This window comes from Phanerochaete carnosa (assembly GCF_000300595.1).
Source record: "Phanerochaete carnosa HHB-10118-sp unplaced genomic scaffold PHACAscaffold_11, whole genome shotgun sequence".
NCBI classification, from domain to species: Eukaryota; Fungi; Basidiomycota; class Agaricomycetes; order Polyporales; family Phanerochaetaceae; genus Phanerochaete; species Phanerochaete carnosa.
In genome coordinates this window covers 1,522,302-1,539,912 of record NW_006767638.1, presented here as the reverse complement: position 1 = coordinate 1,539,912, position 17,611 = coordinate 1,522,302, and the positions used below count along the sequence as shown (strand labels likewise).

The 17,611-nt window shown below is 56.4% G+C and overlaps 2 protein-coding genes across 2 annotated transcripts in view; one reads left to right on the top strand and one right to left on the bottom strand.

Moving 5' to 3' along the window:
• The first annotated feature begins 1,441 nt into the window (after positions 1-1,441).
• On the top strand, positions 1,442-4,445 carry PHACADRAFT_130256 (uncharacterized protein). The gene is made up of 13 exons (XM_007400985.1): positions 1,442-2,456; positions 2,504-2,528; positions 2,584-2,623; positions 2,676-2,882; positions 2,949-3,042; positions 3,103-3,141; positions 3,194-3,265; positions 3,319-3,436; positions 3,502-3,608; positions 3,669-3,807; positions 3,862-4,010; positions 4,073-4,117; positions 4,175-4,445. Exons 1-13 carry the CDS (start codon positions 1,736-1,738, stop codon positions 4,231-4,233), a joined length of 1,815 nt encoding a protein of 604 aa, XP_007401047.1. The 5' UTR covers positions 1,442-1,735; the 3' UTR covers positions 4,234-4,445.
• Positions 4,446-4,904: 459 nt separating this feature from the next.
• The window catches only part of PHACADRAFT_264276 (uncharacterized protein), a 36,675-nt gene continuing 23,968 nt past the window's right edge, over positions 4,905-17,611 (bottom strand). The window contains exons 2-8 of the mRNA XM_007400984.1: positions 12,017-13,460; positions 11,626-11,957; positions 11,492-11,568; positions 8,293-11,436; positions 7,990-8,239; positions 6,544-7,936; positions 4,905-6,490 (exon numbers count right to left, since the gene is read on the bottom strand). Coding sequence (XP_007401046.1) covers positions 4,976-6,490; positions 6,544-7,936; positions 7,990-8,239; positions 8,293-11,436; positions 11,492-11,568; positions 11,626-11,957; positions 12,017-13,450 — 8,145 coding nt within the window. The 5' untranslated portion in view covers positions 13,451-13,460 and the 3' untranslated portion in view covers positions 4,905-4,975. The remainder of the gene's footprint in view (positions 6,491-6,543; positions 7,937-7,989; positions 8,240-8,292; positions 11,437-11,491; positions 11,569-11,625; positions 11,958-12,016; positions 13,461-17,611) is intronic.

The window sequence follows — 17,611 nt, the reverse complement described above, 5'->3', positions numbered from 1 at the left end:
AAAAAAAAAAAAACTAGCTTACTTCTACATTGCTCACGTAATACTAGGAGTAGTATTGTCCCAAGACTGCAAAATTTGGGAAGTATCGAGGTCAGAAACCGAAACCGGGTTTCTATTGCCGCCGCAAAAGGCTGGAGACATTTTCCTGATGAATACCCAGTAGAAATCAGATCTGCGTATCTCAATCAGCAGTGCAGGTCAGTCTCTGGGCCCATCCGATTGTAGGGCCTCCAGGTGCGGCTGTCGCTGCTGTTCTCTACCTACAACGTCGTTGCCGTCCTGGGACCCATGTCGGCTTGGGGTCTCGGAGCCGCGAGAGTATCCATTCCTTACACGCCAGTACGTCACCCAACCAATCAGTCAGTCATTTGTAAAACGCAGGAGACAATGTCAGCGCTTCAGCTGTCAAATCTCCGGTCATGCGACTGTAAGACGCCCTCGTTATTCCCGCTCGAATCTTTCATAAACTGATCCATTACTTCATTAATCTGATAAGACGGGGCCTATGACCTAAGATAACTAGGTCCCGCCGCACGATGTGTCGCACTACTCCATGAGCTGCCATCTTCCGTTGAAACCTTAAAGCTGTTGGCAGATTTTTATCTAGTTATTGAAAATGGTAGAGTAGTGAAGATGACCAGAAGTCCGCCTTCTTTACACTAGTACTGAGATCGATGGCGTGCCTGCGCCGGTAGAAGCCTCGTGGTGTCTTTGTGGCACACTGATGCGCCGATGGTTTCCGAGATGTCTTGTAAGAACCCCGTTACCAGCAGTGCAATGCCTATGTCTACGCCGGAACTAAACTCGTCGAGAGAGCTCTACCAGTTGACCAACTCTGCCCCGCGAAGCGATCGGAATTTTGGCAGAACATGCTTCCGCGGGTTCTGTTGGAAAGCAAACTGAAGGGTCCGTGAGTACTGCGAATCACACGGTGGACCATATCCGCCGATGGTTCTGGGAGTACTTCGCTCAGATGCTACGTAACAGCGCGGCCATCGGTGTTGTCGCCGGCCCCGCGGCACACCTTCAGAGATCAGCCGCGACAGCTCGACAAAATCGTTCAGTACAGTACCCCGGAAGACAAGCTGATTCGACCGGTACAGACTCCTCGGCGGCTAACACGGCAAGCGCTAGCTTGGACGGGTGCTCGCGAAGTACTGGATGAAATAACGTGTCAGCCAATGAAAAGACAGCAGATGTTTCTCGCAGAAGCAGGATGATATCGATATCGGGCACCAGTGTGGTTTACCCGTAGCAACAACGCCACCAAATATCCTGCTACCAGCCAGATGCCTGCCGTTTGTGCAAGATTTCGCCACTGAGTTCCACTCGCACAACAGTGAATAGATAGCTTGGATCTTCCTGATACATGTACATGCGATATATGCCATGTGGGACTCACGTCACACACGCCATAGATTAGAGCGATAAATGCGAGACGACATGTTGTGCATAACACTCGCGTGGCGAGGCTTCCTAAAGATGAAGTTCCGCTATTTGAAAACACTGAGGGCCCGGCCCTCGCGGGTATCGTGAGGCACAGGGTCATGGTATGGAAAGTGATCACACTTTGCGGCGACAGGCAATTCTTGTCGCAGCTGAAAGGTAATTGTCCTATGCGGCTGCGTAAAACCTAAAGTTGAGTAGCCCCAAGGCTCATATTTGATTCCAGCCATTCAGGCCTCTTATAATCCGACGGAGATGTCTAAGATGGCTCTCAACTGCATTGCTCACCATGTCCGACGCCTTTCCCGCTCCCGCTCCGCCTTCGCTTCCCACTTTCGCCAACCTTGGAGCCTCACCGCCTAAGGATCCCGACGCACAAGCCATTGGCCGCGACTGGCTCACCAGCTTTGCCGCTGCCATCGACAGCCGCGATGTGAACGGCCTTGTCTCTTCGTCCCTGCTCACCGATCCGTGGTGGCGTGACGTCTTTGCGCTCACCTGGGACCTCCGCACCTTCTACGGCCGCGCCAAGGTCGAGACCTTCCTCAACGACCGCCTCGCCGAGACTGGTTTCGGCAACGTCGCCTTCGCCAACGCCGTCTACCAGCCTGCCGGGGTCGACCTCGCATGGATCCTCGTTCAGTTCTCATTCGAGACCACAGTCGCCATCGGCAAGGGTGTTGCACGCCTGGTTTACTGCCCTGACGACACATGGCGCGCCGTTACGATATCGACGCATCTCGACGGTCTCAAGGGCCATCCGGAGCTGACGAGCGCGGACCGCGACTCTCGATTCAACCAGGGCGACTGGGCCGAGCGGAGGAAGAAGGAGCTCGAGTTCGCGGACAAGGACCCTGAGGTGCTGGTCATTGGCGGAGGCCAGACCGGTCTTCAGACGGCGGCTCGGCTGAAGCACCACAAGATCAGTCACCTGATTATCGAGAAGAGCGCCCGCATCGGGGACAACTGGAGGGCGCGCTATGATTCCTTGACTCTTCATGACCCCATATGTGCGTATTGTAGCTTATAACCTTTGATCTGAACTCATTGCGAGCAGGGTGCGACCATCTGGCCTACCTCCCGTGGGTCGCGAGATTACTGGTGTAGCTCGTGCTCATATCTGACTTGTACATCCAGATTCCCCGTCTCTTGGCCAATCTTTCCTTCAGCCAAACAGGTACACCGCTCGCTTCGAAGCCTGCCATTCGGCTCACAGAGCGTCACTACAGCTGGCAGATTGGCTAGAATTATACGCCCAAGCGCTAGAACTCAACGTCTGGTTCTCCTCAGAGGCCGTCAGCGCGGTCCACAACAAAAACACCAACAAATGGGATGTCATTATTCGGCGTGGGGACGGGTCGGAGCGGACGATGCATGTCGACCACGTCGTGTTTGCGCTCGGGTTCTTGTTCAAGAAGACCGTTTTTCCTGGACAGGTGCGCGCGTCCAATGTCTACGCGATGTCATGGTTGCTGCTTGCTTACCAGAGCGCCTTTGAACAGGACAAATTCCAAGGGCAGATCGTACACTCCAGCGAGTTCAAGGCGAAAGGCCTTGAGGGTAAGAAGGTGATCATTGTCGGCGCTTGTTCTTCGGGTGTGTTCTGCATCTCTGAGCATTTCCTCCGAGCTCTCAACCTCACTATCTCTGGTGCAGCGCACGATATCGCTTCCGACTGTGAAGACGAAGGCGCCGGTAAGTCTACCGGACAGCTGATTGGTGACATCCTCGACTGATAGTCTCGCAGACGTGACGATGGTCCAGCGCAGCTCGACATGTGTCATGTCCATCGAGAAAGGTGTCCTCACCGCTATGCCCCGTGAGTTCCTTGCCTGCTTCTTAGTGAGCCAGCTGACCTAGGACGGTTCTTAGGGGCGGTATGGGAAAAGGGGACGCTCGATGAGGTGGACAACAACTGGGTGTCGATTCCCTCCCACTTCACGAAACCCATCTCGCAGCGCGTGACAGCGTATATTCGGGGTCTCGACAAGTGTGTATTCCTCCGCGATCTTTTCTTTGACGCATCAGAGCCTCTAAACCGCGTTTCCCTGCTAGAGATCTGCTCGACGGCCTTGACAAGGTCGGGTACAGGCTGAACGACGGCCCCGACGGCACCGGAGTGGCCTACTCGTTTACTGACCGCGGCGGTGGATACCACATCGGTGCGTCTTTCGTCTTTGCGATTTGCTCCTGCGTCTGAGCTGGAGAAACGCGGACCACAGATACTGGGGCCTGCCAGAAGATCATCGACGGGAAGATCAAGGTCAAGTCTGGGTTTGAGATCGACAGGATCACGGAGACCGGCGTCGTCTTCAAGGACGGCAGCGAGCTCCCTGCGGATGTCGTCGTCATAGCCACTGGGTACGTGCGCGCCTAAGTGGCTCTCGCGAGCTGGACTAATGATCTCGTGCACAGCTTTGACGACGCTCGTGCGCCGATCCGCAAACTCGTCGGAGATGACGTTGGGGCGAAAATCCCGCCCCTCTGGGGCCTGAACGAGGAACGCGAGCCCAGAGGAGTCTGGCGCGAGAACGAGGGCTTGCCGAACATGTGGATTATGATGGGTAGGCCTCTCTTCTGTTACATTTCATCATCTTGAAAGTCGAGATGCTGATGCATCATGCAGGCAACATCTTCTTCAGTCGCTATTTTTCCAAGAGTGTAACATTGCGTGAGCCGTAGTTCTCTTGAGACATCGTTCTGTGTTGATCATGGTCATGGTTTATAGAGATCAAAGCGAAGCAAGAGGGGCTCTACGGCACGCGTTATACGGCACCTGAGTCCTGATAATATTATTTAGCCGAGATCTGGCGCGTATGCGTAGTACTAGCAGAGAAAGACAGGTGCTACACCTAGATGTCAAGTGAGACAGCGTATGCCGGGATTCAACGTGCATGACAGATGCCTTGCTAGGTTGTGCTCTGGCACACGAACTTGAAGAAATGACCACTGTTTGTGCGCTACCAAAACTACAGAGAGAGGATGCCACTGTAAGTCAGAGGCGCGGTGATTGGTCTTTCGTGTACCAGAGAGATAAATTGTGCAAGCGGCAGGTGCGAGCAGAACTACTTTGCCGCAGCTAGAGTGCTGAGCTCTGTGGAAGCCGTCTGTGCCGACCAGCGACCATGCTGGCCTTCAGCGACTCTAAATTGAGCAGAGCCCGAAGCCGCACCTTCTGGTCCGCTGAAAGTCTCTTCGTATATGGCGCTACCAGTTCAAAGTGTCCAGATATCCAGCTACCGGAGTTGTTTCCTTACATGCTCAGTTTCTGTAAGATTAGAGTTGTGAATATTTCTCTGGACCGCACCATATAGCACCAAAAGACCTCAGCGCACGGCCTCTACAACACTGAAAGCTTTCGAAGCGACGTACCTCATTGCAGTCATGTGCGAACTGGCGCCATAATACGCGTTCAGGTGCATGGGTCATTGATAGCTTAGCTGACTGCGTCTGAATAAGGGATGAACTCGATGTTATATCAAACAGCTAAGGATATAGTACAGCTAAAATGTACAAAAACCGACAAGAACTATGCGTTGACAACTATGGAAACCTTGGCGCTGATCAGAGACAAATTCCCAGATTCTTCTTCGAGCAGGCGGAAGTGGTCTCCGCGCAGTACGACCTCGTCCAATGAACTAACCAACGGGAGGAAGCCGTGGTCCTCATTCGACTCCGCGCGGAACAGCGTGACGTGCCCCTCGAACCGTGGCATTGCATGCGCGTAGAGCGCACGGAAGTTGGCCAGGGTGCGGGCCTCGATGTCCTGCTTCAGGCGCACGCCTTGCTCGCCCATATCGCCAAACGGCAGCCCGATGGCGCTCATCACAGTCGGGAGGATAATGAGCGAGACCTCGTCCACTTTCTCCTGCGTCTGCTCGATCTTGCGCGCGGGGTGCACCCACGTGTCGACCACGAAGAGGTTGACGGCCCAGCCGGCACTCTGCGCGAGGCAGGCCACTTCGAACGCGACATGCCCGCCGTAAGAGTAGCCCAGGATGTTGAACGGCGCGCTGCCGGGCTTGGCGCTGCCGACACGGCTCAGCTCCTCGACGATCCGCGCGTAGTAGTACTTGGCCTGATCTTCGACGGTGTGCATAGCAGAAGCACGAAGGTCCTTGGCGTGGCCTGTTGATGGCTGACCCTTGGGGAAGTCTTCGAGTGCGAGATATCCAGGGTCGTTGAGAGCGACGACGTTGAACAGGTCGGTGGAGCGCGAAAGGGCAGAGAATGTGAAGCTGAGACCGGTGACCATGGGAATACAGAACAAGAACGGCCTATGAGGCTCCTCGGAAAAGGCGAGCACCGGGGGTATCTCGAACTCGTCGGACGCTGGGGTAGTCATCGTTGTCGTTGTCGGCGACTGAGAAGATGGTTTCTCAGAGATCAGTTTCCTGATCTTCTCTGCCATTTCCCGGGGCGTGGGCATGCTGAACACATCCGTCAGAGCGAACGAAACATCGAAAGCTTCTCGAATTCGGAACGCCAAACGGGAGGCAAGGAGTGAATGACCACCCGCGTCGAAGAAGTTCGATGACCGGCGGATTGATGCACGATGGAGAAGAGCTTCCATAATCGTACAGAGCTGTTCCTCGACCTCATCCTCAGGCTCGTCAGAAGCATCTTCCTCTTCTTTGATATTGTTGAGCATGCTGTCGGCATCAACAGCGGCGCGGGCTCGGAGCTGGGGGCGGTCCACTTTCCCGTTAGGCGAGAGAGGAAGAGCCGGGATCCAGCACACGAGGTGGGGGATCATGAACGATGGAAGGACTTCGCGCAGCGTCTCGAGCAGCCGTGATGAGAGAGCGAGGGACTCCGTGGGAGATACTGGCACGGTAGCGACAGCATATGCGGCAAGCAAATCGCTCTTGTCCTTACTGGATTTGAGATGAACGACCGCAGCATCGTTGGCCAAGCCGGATCGGAGAATGGCTGCCTCGATCTCTGAGAGCTCCAGACGCTGCCCGCGGATCTTGATTTGTCCAGCGTTCATCCTCCCAGCGAAATGTAGCTGTCCGCCTGGGCCCCATCTCACAGCATCTCCCTGTAGACGAAGGATTAGGCGAGCGTAAGAAGAGCGTGGAAACAGTGGCGTACCGTACGGTAATACCGAGTAACACCTTGGTTGAGCTCGTCGAATCCGAACTCGACGAAGGCCTCGGCAGTCTCTTTGGGCCTCTTCAGGTACCCTGGACCGACGCCAGCACCGCCAATGATCAGTTCACCAATCACGCCCGGTGGCACCAGGCGGCCGTTTGTGTCGACGACGAGGACCTGAACAGTGGACATCGGTCCGCCGACGGGCACCGATCCAGACACGGGCATGTTGGGAACATCAATCCAGAACCCGGTAGCGAAAACGCAGGTCTCCGTTGTGCCATAAGCGCTAAAGAGGCGGATCGACGGATTAATTGATTTCACCCTCTGTAAATCCTCGTAATAGAAAGCTTCTCCGCCGACTTGGAAAAGGCGAAGACTGCTGAAAAGCTGGGGTGCAAGATCGAGGGCTTGGCGGAAGAGCGCAACAGACATGAAGCAGCCCGTGATGCCCCAAAGCTGGAACTGCTCAGCCAAAGCGACCAGGTCGAGGACGTCGTACCGGTTGAAGCAGATGATGGTGGCGCCCGCAAGGAGAGTGCACCATATGTCGATGATGCTGGCGTCCCACGCAAGGTTGTTGATCATTCCGATCTTGTCACCAGGCTGGAACGGGAAAACGCTCGTGTCCGAGACGAGTGCAATCACCGAGGATTGCATGACGACCACCCCCTTCGGCACACCAGTGCTGCCGGACGTGTACATGACGTAAGCGGCATCCGTGCGAGGAGTGCAGACGAAGTCGACGGGAGAGGTGAGATCGATGTCGGTGAGGAAGTCGGAGACATCGAGACGAATGACACCTTCGGCGTTGTTGGCGAACTCTGGCGAGTCTGAGGTCGTGATCAGCAGTCGCGCACCGCTCTCACGCAAGAGCATCTCGAGTCGTTCAGGAGGGTAGCGAACGTCCAAGGGAACGTATGCGGCTCCAGCCTTGACGATGCCCAGGATGGATATGACAGCGAGCGCTGACGGGGGGACACACACTGCTACAAATTCGCACGCGTCTCCTGAAGCCTGCACGATCTTCTGTGCGAGCAAGGACGAGGCGGTGTTCAGCTGCCTGTACGACAGCAGAACTTCTCTGTCCTGTAGGGCAAGCAAGTCGGGGTGCGCATCCACAGACTTCTTGAGAGCGTCAACGAGGGAAGATGACGGTGGAGGCGGAGGCGGGGCAAGTGGGACACCAAATCGTTTCAGGTGTTTTGCCGAGTGCTGGAACGGAATCTCCTCGACGACCAGGTCAGGACGGAGCAGGAGACTCTCGAGAACGTCCACGAGATTGTCGCAGAGTGCTTCGATGGTGTCAGGTCGGAAGAGGGACTGGTCGTAGATAAGCTGGCAGCCAGGCTCGTTGAGATCGCCGTAGCGGAGCTCGAGGTCGATCAATAAGCTGATGGAGCAGAGTGAGTCGATGAACGTCATGATGATGGTAGAACGACAAACCCTAGCTCCCTTGACAATGGCATATCAGCGCTATTTGAGCCTTGGGAAAGCGCGACACGAACGACAGACGACGGCGACGACTTCTGCTGTCTCTGCATAGCGGCGGATACATCCTTGATGGATACTGCTGAAAATCTGGACGCTCTCTTCACCGAGGCCTGCGCATCGTCGAGAAGAGCCGAGAGTATGGCATCGCGGTGAACGGTAAGGCGAGCGGGGACGATATCCACCGACTCGTCCGTCACAAGCCCTGAGCACGGAGGTTAGCTTATTTTCCGCACACAAAGACAGAAGTGAACGCACCAATCGTGATGTCTTCTTGGCGAGTGTATCGGTGGTTGAGCATAGAGAGAGCGGTGAGGTACAGTGCGAGGAGTTCCTTCTCGCCCATTGATGAGGCCCGAAGTGCGTCGCAGACGGTTGGCGGCAGGACGAAAGAGTACGTATCGCGCCGCAGGGACGCACTGTCCGGACATCTGGGCAAGTCGAGAGGGAATTCGCAGGGAACATAGTCGCGCAGATACGCTGTCACGTCAGATGGGGTAGCTTGACGAAGCCTCGAAGATTGCGATGAGTCAATAGAGAAGTGCACGTCGTCGACGACTTGATATAGAACTTCCTGTATCCGATCCATCAGGTCGACGATGGTCTCTTTCTTGAACAAATCGGTGCTGTACACAATCTCGACGTGCAGGATGTCGTCCCTGGGGAAGAAGTGGATTTCCATGTCGAACCTCGTCAGCTCCATATCGACCCGCGCAACGGAAGCATTGATGTCTCCTACGGAGAATGGAGCAGTCTTCACGGTCTGGTACACGACCACGATGTGCGCCAGCGGGTTGCGACTGAGGTCACGAGTCGGGTTGAGGATCGAGACGATCCGCTCGAACGGCATGTCCTGATATTCGAACGCGGCCAAGGAGAGGTCGCGCGCTTGATGGAGGAGCTCCAGGAACGTCATACCGGGACGGACTTTCAGCCGGAGGATCTGCGTGTTGACGAAGAACCCGATGAGCCTCTCGGTCTCGAGACGATTGCGATTAGCTATCGGGAAAGCGAAGGAGGCGTCGGTTTGGCCGGTGAGCTGGAATTGGACGATGCGGAAGGCAGCCGAGAGGAGCATGAACATCGTCACACGCTCCTGCTTGCAGATTCGTTCCAGCCCGATGTGTAGTTCTGCGGGGAAGTGAGCGTAGTGCGTCTTCCCCTCATGGCTAAGGTGCTGAGGTCGTGGGAAGTCCGTTGGCAACTCCGCAGGCTGAGTGCCTCTGAGCTGCTTCGTCCAGTACTCGATCTGAGGGTCCAGCAGGCGCTCGAAATCTTCCGACCGCTGCCATTGTGCGAATTCCTTGTACTGAATCCGCAGCGGGGAAAGAGCATGGTCATTGCCGGCAGAGAAGGCGGCGTAGATGTCGGACAGCTCATGATGAAGAACATCAAGGGAGAAACCGTCGATCACAATGTGATGCATGCATAGAAGCAGGTAGGAGCACTGGTGAGAGAGCTTGAACAAAGTTGCGCGGAACGAGGGTTCGATGTCGAGTGAGAACGGGCGTCTGGCATGTTCCCTTGTTAGTGCGCTGACGGTCTCCTCGTCGGTATCTGAGGCCAGGGGCACGATCTCGAGGCGGGGACAGAAATCGACCACGTGAGTAGCTGGCGCATAATCAACCTCGACGAAGATGGTGCGAAGGACTTCGTGACGAGAGACGATCGCTTGAATGGTACGCTCGAGAGCGTCGACGTCCAGACGACCTTCCAACTTGAGGGTGTAAGGACTATTGTAGCAGATATCCTGCGAGCCAAAATACGCCAGCTGCGCGAGGAACCAGAGCCGATCTTGGGCAAATGATAGGGGATAGTATGTTCCGTCAGATGGCGCCGCAATTCGCATGGCGGGCTTGTGCGACGAGCCGGATGCGACGAGTTCTCGGATACTGGCCGCAAGTCCCCTAGGACTGGGGTAGGCGAAGATCGTCTTCAGCAGGACGGTGACTTGGAACTCCGATTCGAGCGCGGACTTGAGTCGTGTCGCCAGCAACGAGTGCCCTCCGATGTTGAAGAAGCTCGCGAGAGGTGAAACCACTTGAAGTGACAGGAGGTCGCCGAAGATCTTGCACAGTCGAGCTTCCATCTCGTCCGCAGGCGCGACGTCTTGTGCGCTCCCGGTAGCTCTGCGGACACCCCAGCTGGTATCCTTCTCTGCCATCGCCGCCAGTTGTCGCCGATCGAGCTTGCCGCTGGGCTGGAGTGGAAGGGCGCGGACTGAGAAGACCTGGTCAGGGACCATGTAGGACGGCAGCATCACCCTCAGCCGTTGCAGAACATCTTCCTCCAGCTGCATTCTGAAAATCAGCTCCTGCAGCTTGGAAGCGGCGAACGGAGGGACGGACGCGTCGTCATCGTCGACGGTCTTGAACGCAACGCGGGTACCGGCGTCAGGGGAACCCTTGATGAAGACCGCGTCGAGAGTCGTCGTCTCCCTCTGGCGGGCGACGCTCAGGCTGACTGTCACCCCGTACTGCTCAGCGAGACGCTCCAGGTCCCACGCAGACCAGCCCCGCGCGGCTGCAGCTCCCATGTTCGGAGGAAGCACCGAGGCAAGATTGGAGAAGCGGTCTGGCGAAGACGAGAAGACGACCGTCGCCGCTGCGAGCTCCCAAGACAGGAAGCGATTCGGGATGTGTTCTACAGCCAGAATGTTCTCGCCGCCGGCGACGAAGTCCTGCAGGGCATTCTCGAGATCCGAGTCCTTCCACCGCAGCGCTCCGTAGTCGTGCCAGGCAGGAGGGACGATCAGGGACAGCTCCTGGTTGACGTGGAGGATGACTTGGTAACGGAACTGGCTGAGCTCGTTGCAATACTCGATTGCTTTCGGCACAATCTCGACATGCGCTATGGCGGGGATGGTACGACGAAGGTTCGTGAAGAAGGAAGGGTCGACTGCTAGCTCCGACCGATACTTCGCGTGGTTGAGGATCTCGTCACGAAGATCTTGGAGCGTCCGCGACCCGAGCTCATGCCGCCAGCGGTAAACGGCAATGTCAATGTTCAGCAGGCTGTCGAAGGGAAGGCTGCACACGTCTCCGATGAGAACACGAGCCCCAGAGGCACACTTGCCGACGATGTCGATGATGGCCTGATGCAGGTAGGCTTCCGACGGGAAGTACTGAACGACAGAGTTCATGAACGCAAAGTCCGCGTCAAATGCAGGGAGTTTGGAGATCTCGTCGGCGGCAGCATGCCAGATCGATGCCTTGTCGCCCAATCCGAGTCCCTTCAGCTCATCCTCCAGGCGCTTGGCTGCCTCTGCCGAGGGCTCAATGGCCCACATGCGGTCGACAGAGGGAAGGATCTGGTGGACGAAGATGCCGATACCGCAGCCGATCTCGAAGGCGGTTCGCGGGCGCTGCTGATAGAACGGTCGAAGGGTATCGTGGAGCCACGCTGATAAGTTTCGTTAGGCTCCTCAGATGCTCAAAGTACCGAGGGGTCAACTGACCAGTCATCTCAAGCTTCGGAATGGGTTCTTTCGTGACCAGACTGTCCCATCCTGAGAAGTCTGCGCGTGCCTTTGCTCTGAGTTCGAACAATGATTAGCGAAGAAGATATGCTGACGAGGTCGAGAAAACTCACAGATCGTATGCGGCATACATGTCGTCATACGCTTCCCTCCATACTTCCACAATCTCAGAAGCATCATTCGACGCTGCAGCCGCCGTATCGTGATCTCTGACTTGATCCTCGGGTTTCTTCTCATCGTCGAAAACAACATATGCGATAAGGTTAGGGTTGTTGCCATTGGCCGGTTTGTGGTAGCTGACGCCGGCAGCGGTAACGAGCTCAGTGCGGAGAATGGTGGCCTCGATTTCGCCCAGCTCCAGCCTCTGCCCACGTATCTTGATCTGCCCGGCATTCATCCTGCCCATGAACTGCAGCTGTCCGTCGCACCAGCGCACGGCATCGCCCTGCAAATATGCGAATATAAGTCAGTCCATGCACCGAATCCACAACAGTTGCTGCGCACCGTGCGATAGAATCTCGTGTTCCCGGACAGACCATCGATGCGCAGCTCGACGAACGCGCCCGCAGTCTCGGCGGGACGGTTGAGGTAACCCTTGGCGACGCCCTCGCCGCCGACGACCAGCTCGCCGATGACGCCCGGCGGCACGAGACGCCCATAGCGATCAATGACGAGCGCCTGACATGTCTTGAGGGGACGGCCGATGGGCATGGGCCCCGCGACCGGCACGTCGTCGTCGCCGGGCAGAACATCGAAAGTCGACGCCATGACGCACGCCTCGGTCGGACCGTACGCGTTCGTGAACGCGACGTGCGGGGCTGCCGTGCGCGCCTGGCGAAGCGTCGCGTAGTCGAGCGCCTCGCCGCCGGTCAAGATCTGCGTGAGCCCGCGGAAGACGTCCGGGCATGTGGCCGCGAACTGGCGGAAGAGCGGGGTGGGCACGAGGCAGCCGTCGATGTGCGCCGCACGAAAGCGCCGCGCGAGCGCGGGCGGGTCGAGCACGTCGAAGCGGTCGAAGCACACGAGCGTCGCGCCGAGCAGGAACGAGGCCCACACGTCGATGACGCTCGCGTCCCAGGCGATATTGTTGACCTGCGCGACGCGTTGTCCCGGGCCCCACTTGAAGATGTCGGTGTTGGTGGCGAAGGCGACGACGGAGGACTGTTTGATGAGCACGCCCTTGGGCTTGCCAGTGCTGCCGCTGGTGTAGAGTACGTAGGCGACGTCTTCTGAAGACTCCGCGGGCGAGGCGGGCGAGAGAGATCCGTCGCGCTCCTTGTGGGCAGACGCAGCAAGGAGCGACTTTCGTTCATCGAGGAAGCTGGTAACGTCAAGATGTGCGACGCGCTCACGATCGAAGTTAAACGAAGGCGAATCCCAGGTGGTTATGACAAGAGATGCACCAGAATCTTCAACCAGCGACTCAAGGCGTTCCTCAGGGAAGCGTACGTCGAGAGGAACATATGCAGCGCCGCTCTTCACGATAGCAAGGATGGTCAAGATGGCGATGGCTCCCGAGGGGATGCAGAAGGACGCGAAGGCATATATTTCTTGATGTTTCGTGGCCTCCAAGATCCGCTGAGAGAGAATAGAAGCGAGGATATCGACTTCGCGGTAAGTCAAGGTGAGGTCTCCGTCGATGAGCGCTGGGAGGTCATGGTGGGCAGCAACGGCTTCTGAGAAAGCTTGGGTGAGCGTGGGACGAGGCTGTAGGGGGACTGGCGCAGGATGGACTGGAATGTTTGCTGCGACGAGCTGCTCGAGCGGATGGGAGAACTGGACGTCATCGACTGTGCGATCGGGGTCGGTAGCGATAGCCGTGAGCACGTCGAGAAGGTTATCGAGGAAGGTGTGGATGGTGTCCGGCCCGAAGCGAGTCGGGTCAAAGCTCACGTTCACACGCAGATGGTCCGCGGAGGGACGGGCGTTCCATACCATGGCAAATAAGCTACCGACGAGTCATTGAGTCGCATAGACGCCAATATAAGCTCACGAACTTACCCGTTTGCTGTGCCACCGACGGGGACATCGCCAAGATGCACGAGCACAGGGAGGACAACACCACGAAGGCTGCGTCTATTGGTGACAAGCTGTGGCAGAACGGCCTCGAACGGAAGTGTATTGCGCTCTAAGGACGACACAAGCTTATGGGTAGCCCGGACAACCTCCGCAAACTTATCTCCGTCCTCGACCTGCAGGCAGATAGCCAGGGCCTCCCCAGGCTTTCCACAGTCATCCACCCCTGGATCCCATGTTTAGTTCGATGTGCCGCGGACTGCAAGTAATAAAAAACTCGTACCGATGGCGGCGCGGACTACGCCAGAGTAGCGGAGATGCAGGATACGGACGGCAACGAGCAGGATTTCGTGCAGAGAGGCAGAGACTTGGTCGCTGAAGGCAAGTAGCCGGGTATACAGGTCATTGGCAACGGTCAAGGATGCGACGGAATCGGCGAGGAAGTTTGAATCGGCGAGGTGGCTGTCGGCAGGGAACTCGACGGGCACGCAACCACGAAGAGCGTCGAAGGCGACATTAGGCCGAGTGCCAGGGGCGGTCTTGAGTTCAGGTTGGTCTCCCATGGTTGTAGACGTGTGCGAGAACGATTGCGATCGGAGGATACAGACAAAACAGTTTCGTAAGTTCTGAAGATACCAGTGTTGCACTGCCTGGCGGATTTCGCTGGTAGTACCTGGGCTAAGGCATGGTTAACCATGTGCGGTCTTTATGTACTGCCCTGGAGCACTAATTCCGTATTTTGCGGGATCTGTACCAACGTTTAAGAGAGATCAACAGGAACGAGGAACTGTCTGTGAGAAGTACATGTACATCTGCACGCCAAATTGTACGTATAGCCATCAGACAACTTGAAGGCGTGCGGAGCCTTGACACAGGTTCGTCAAATCGCGTCAGGTCGCGCCGGGTCGCGTCAGCGGCTCCCCGTGCGTCTAGAGTCAGCTCATGCAATTCCTCAGAACCAATTGTTTTCACTATCTGGCACAACATAGACCGAGCAAAAATTTTCTAATCTCCTTCTAAGGTGCTAAGCAGTACCAGGAGTCAATTCCTCTCAAAATCGCGAAACTTGGAAAGTGGGGGTAAGGGCCCGAAAGCAGGTTTTTATTGCCCACCATCACTGTCAGATTCAAGATGTTTTCCTGATGAATGCACAGCGGAAGAAGGAATCGCACCTACGGAGTCTCAGCACTCAGGTCAGCCTTTGGGCTAGTCTGACTGTACGGCATCCAGGTACTACCCTGGGCGCTGCTGCCGTATGTCGGCTGATAAGAGCCCGTCACCCTGGGATCCGCGACAATACATCTGCCATTTATGCACCCGTATGTCGCCCAACTATTCAGTCGTTCATCTGGAGACGGCCGGAGCCAGTGTTCTGCCAGATTGCCGGCGCTGGCCGGCTGGGTCCAGCTGCCAATATTAGCGTTTCAGCTGTCAAAGTGCCGTCAATTTGGTCATGCGGCTATAAGACGCCCTTTTATTCCCGCTCGAGTTTTATTTGAACCGATCCGTTATTTCATTGATCTGCTAAGGCGCTTGTGACCGAAGATGGCGCAATGTTTTCCAGCCAGCCACACTATGCATGGTGCCGCTCCACGAGCTGTCATTTACCGTTGAAACCTTAAAGTTGTGGGGTAGCTTTTGACAGATATCCATCTATTTTCTAGGCGCGGCAGGGTAGCGAAGATGGCCAGAAGTGGCGAGAGTCATACGTCCTGCCAGCGATCCTTTTTGACTCAAGTTGATAGCCTACTGCGCAGGTGGAAGCTTCGTGGCGTCTTCGTGGCACTGATGCGCCGATAGTTCCCGCAATGTCTTGCAAGAATCCCGTTACCGGCAGCGCAACGCCGAGACTCGTCGAGGTGGCTCTACTGGCGGAATATCTCTGCCCCGCGACGCGATCGGGATCTTGGCAGAACATGCTTCCGCGGGTTCTGTTGGAAAGCTAGCTGCCCTGCCGGTGCTGAATGCAAAAAGGGTCCGTGAGTGCCGCGAATCTCACGGCGGCCCATCTCCGCCGATGACTCGGGGGCTACTGGGGTTGCTACGTAACGGCTGCGGTCATCGATGCTGTCGCCGGCCCCCACCTTCAAATATTGCCAAGAATCGTGAGTCAGCCGTTATCACCACGGCTGTACTCACAGGGCCACAGTCACACTCGCCGCCGTTTAGTATAGTATCCTGGCAGTCAGGTTGAGCCGATATGACACGAAAGCTGGCGTGAGTCACGCAAGCTGATTGGCCTCGGGCCGATGAAGAGATTGACTCGCCTTGCTGCCAGTTGCTTCAGGCCAGGCTGTGAACCCAGGACCCACAATGTCAGTCGTATATGCCAGCAAATGACGGATATACGCACGTACATGGCGCAACTGGTGGTTTGAGAGCCTGAAAGGGCCATCATCGTAGTCCGGCCGTTCAAGAGCAACGCTAGTGCTTACGCCCAGAGTGCCATCCGGAAATGCGGCGTGCCGCTGCATCTAAGAGCCCGCCAAGCTTCTCGTCTCGGCAGCCACATCGTCCCCGACTCGATGTTGATCTCGATAGCAATAGGTGTACGCGGGCACTGGCATCGGGGTGTCGGTTACAATGCGGTGCAGAGTCTCCAGCTGGTTGCCTCATGTTAATATTTGTATTCCATCTGGCGCCCCGTCGGCGTGTCGCGCAAGACCGCATTCTTGAGTCTCGACCTCAACGCGCCGTCCGTGGTCTAGCTCTTGTCGCGTACCTTTTTTTTCCGTTTCTGCATCCAGAACAGTCTGCGAGCTCAATGCTCTGGTGCGACGGCCGCGCCGCAGCCTCCGCGCGTCCTGCGTGAGGCGGTGTCGTGTTCTTCGGTGCTATTTGGTAGCATGGGGGAAAAACACAAGTTGGGTATCGGCGATCAGGCAATGCGGTAGGTTTAAGAAGATGTCCGCCAGTGACTGTTGCAGCCCAGGGACCAATGCGTGAAGGGGTTTGCCGATGCAACTACTCATACACCACGCACTTTTTTGCAGCAAGTGATTTGCCGCCACTTTGCCCTTCCCGCGCAAAGCTCTGGACCCTGTTCCGCGGACCCTCTACAAGAACGCGGGCTGGCGCAGGGTCGAGACAAGGATCGATGGTGATATATCGCTGATATCGAAGCTTTATGCCCGCGGCACGCGCTCTTGAGCATGGGAGCACAACGACAAGGAGAGCTCTCTCTTGATGCTCCGCGTCTGCGTACTGTGCTGCCCCAAACAACTTTCACCATCTTTTGTCTCCTTTACTTGCAATAATGTTCTCACAATCTGACCTCAATCGTCTGCCTGCTAGTGCCTCCCCTGCCACTCGGGTCGCTTGTTGATGCGGCCGCTCGGGTACGGCTCGCAGGCATCTCAGTACGAACACATGCGAGGTGATGGCCCCTGAGATGGCTCGCCAAGCTACTCACTAAGCTGTGTCCCAAGGCTTCTTCGCCTAGGGTCGTATCCGTCCTCTGCTCCTTCAAGGGGAGGCCGCGACGGCGACACGTCGCTGCCGACGTCTCGACCTCGATCACTGGATCCGCGAAGAGGCGGGTTCTTAAAGAACCAGTTGAGTAGTGTTGTGCAGGAGGGTGTGGAGAGGTTCTTTGCAAGCTTCGAGATTGACAAGGGTGTGCGGCATGGATTTGATTCCTAGATCAGTGCTAAACGCCTCGGCTCTCAAGATTCCAAGTTGCGCAAGGGTAATTAGGATGACATGACATGTTCAAGACCGCGGACGCGGATCAGCCGGCTATGATCTTCAACGCTAGCAGACAAATGCTGAACCGTCAAACCGTATACGCTATCGTTCGCGCTTCCTCGGCCCTCCAGTCTCTCCCCCAGACTCCAACGCGACATCGACCAAGTTAGAGTTTCTTGGGCAAGCAAAGAATCTCATACTGAGGGATCTGCCAGCTTTCTTTGCAGCCAAAGTCTCATCGATCGGGTCGTCATCGGCGAGATACGACGCACTGGCATGGTGGAGAGACCAGTTGCGAGGCAAGACATGTTCTAGTGCTGTAAGGTCATGCATGTGGCTAACACACTGCCAATGTGCAGGTTACTGGTTGCTCGAGGACCGTCGCGTCGCGGGAAT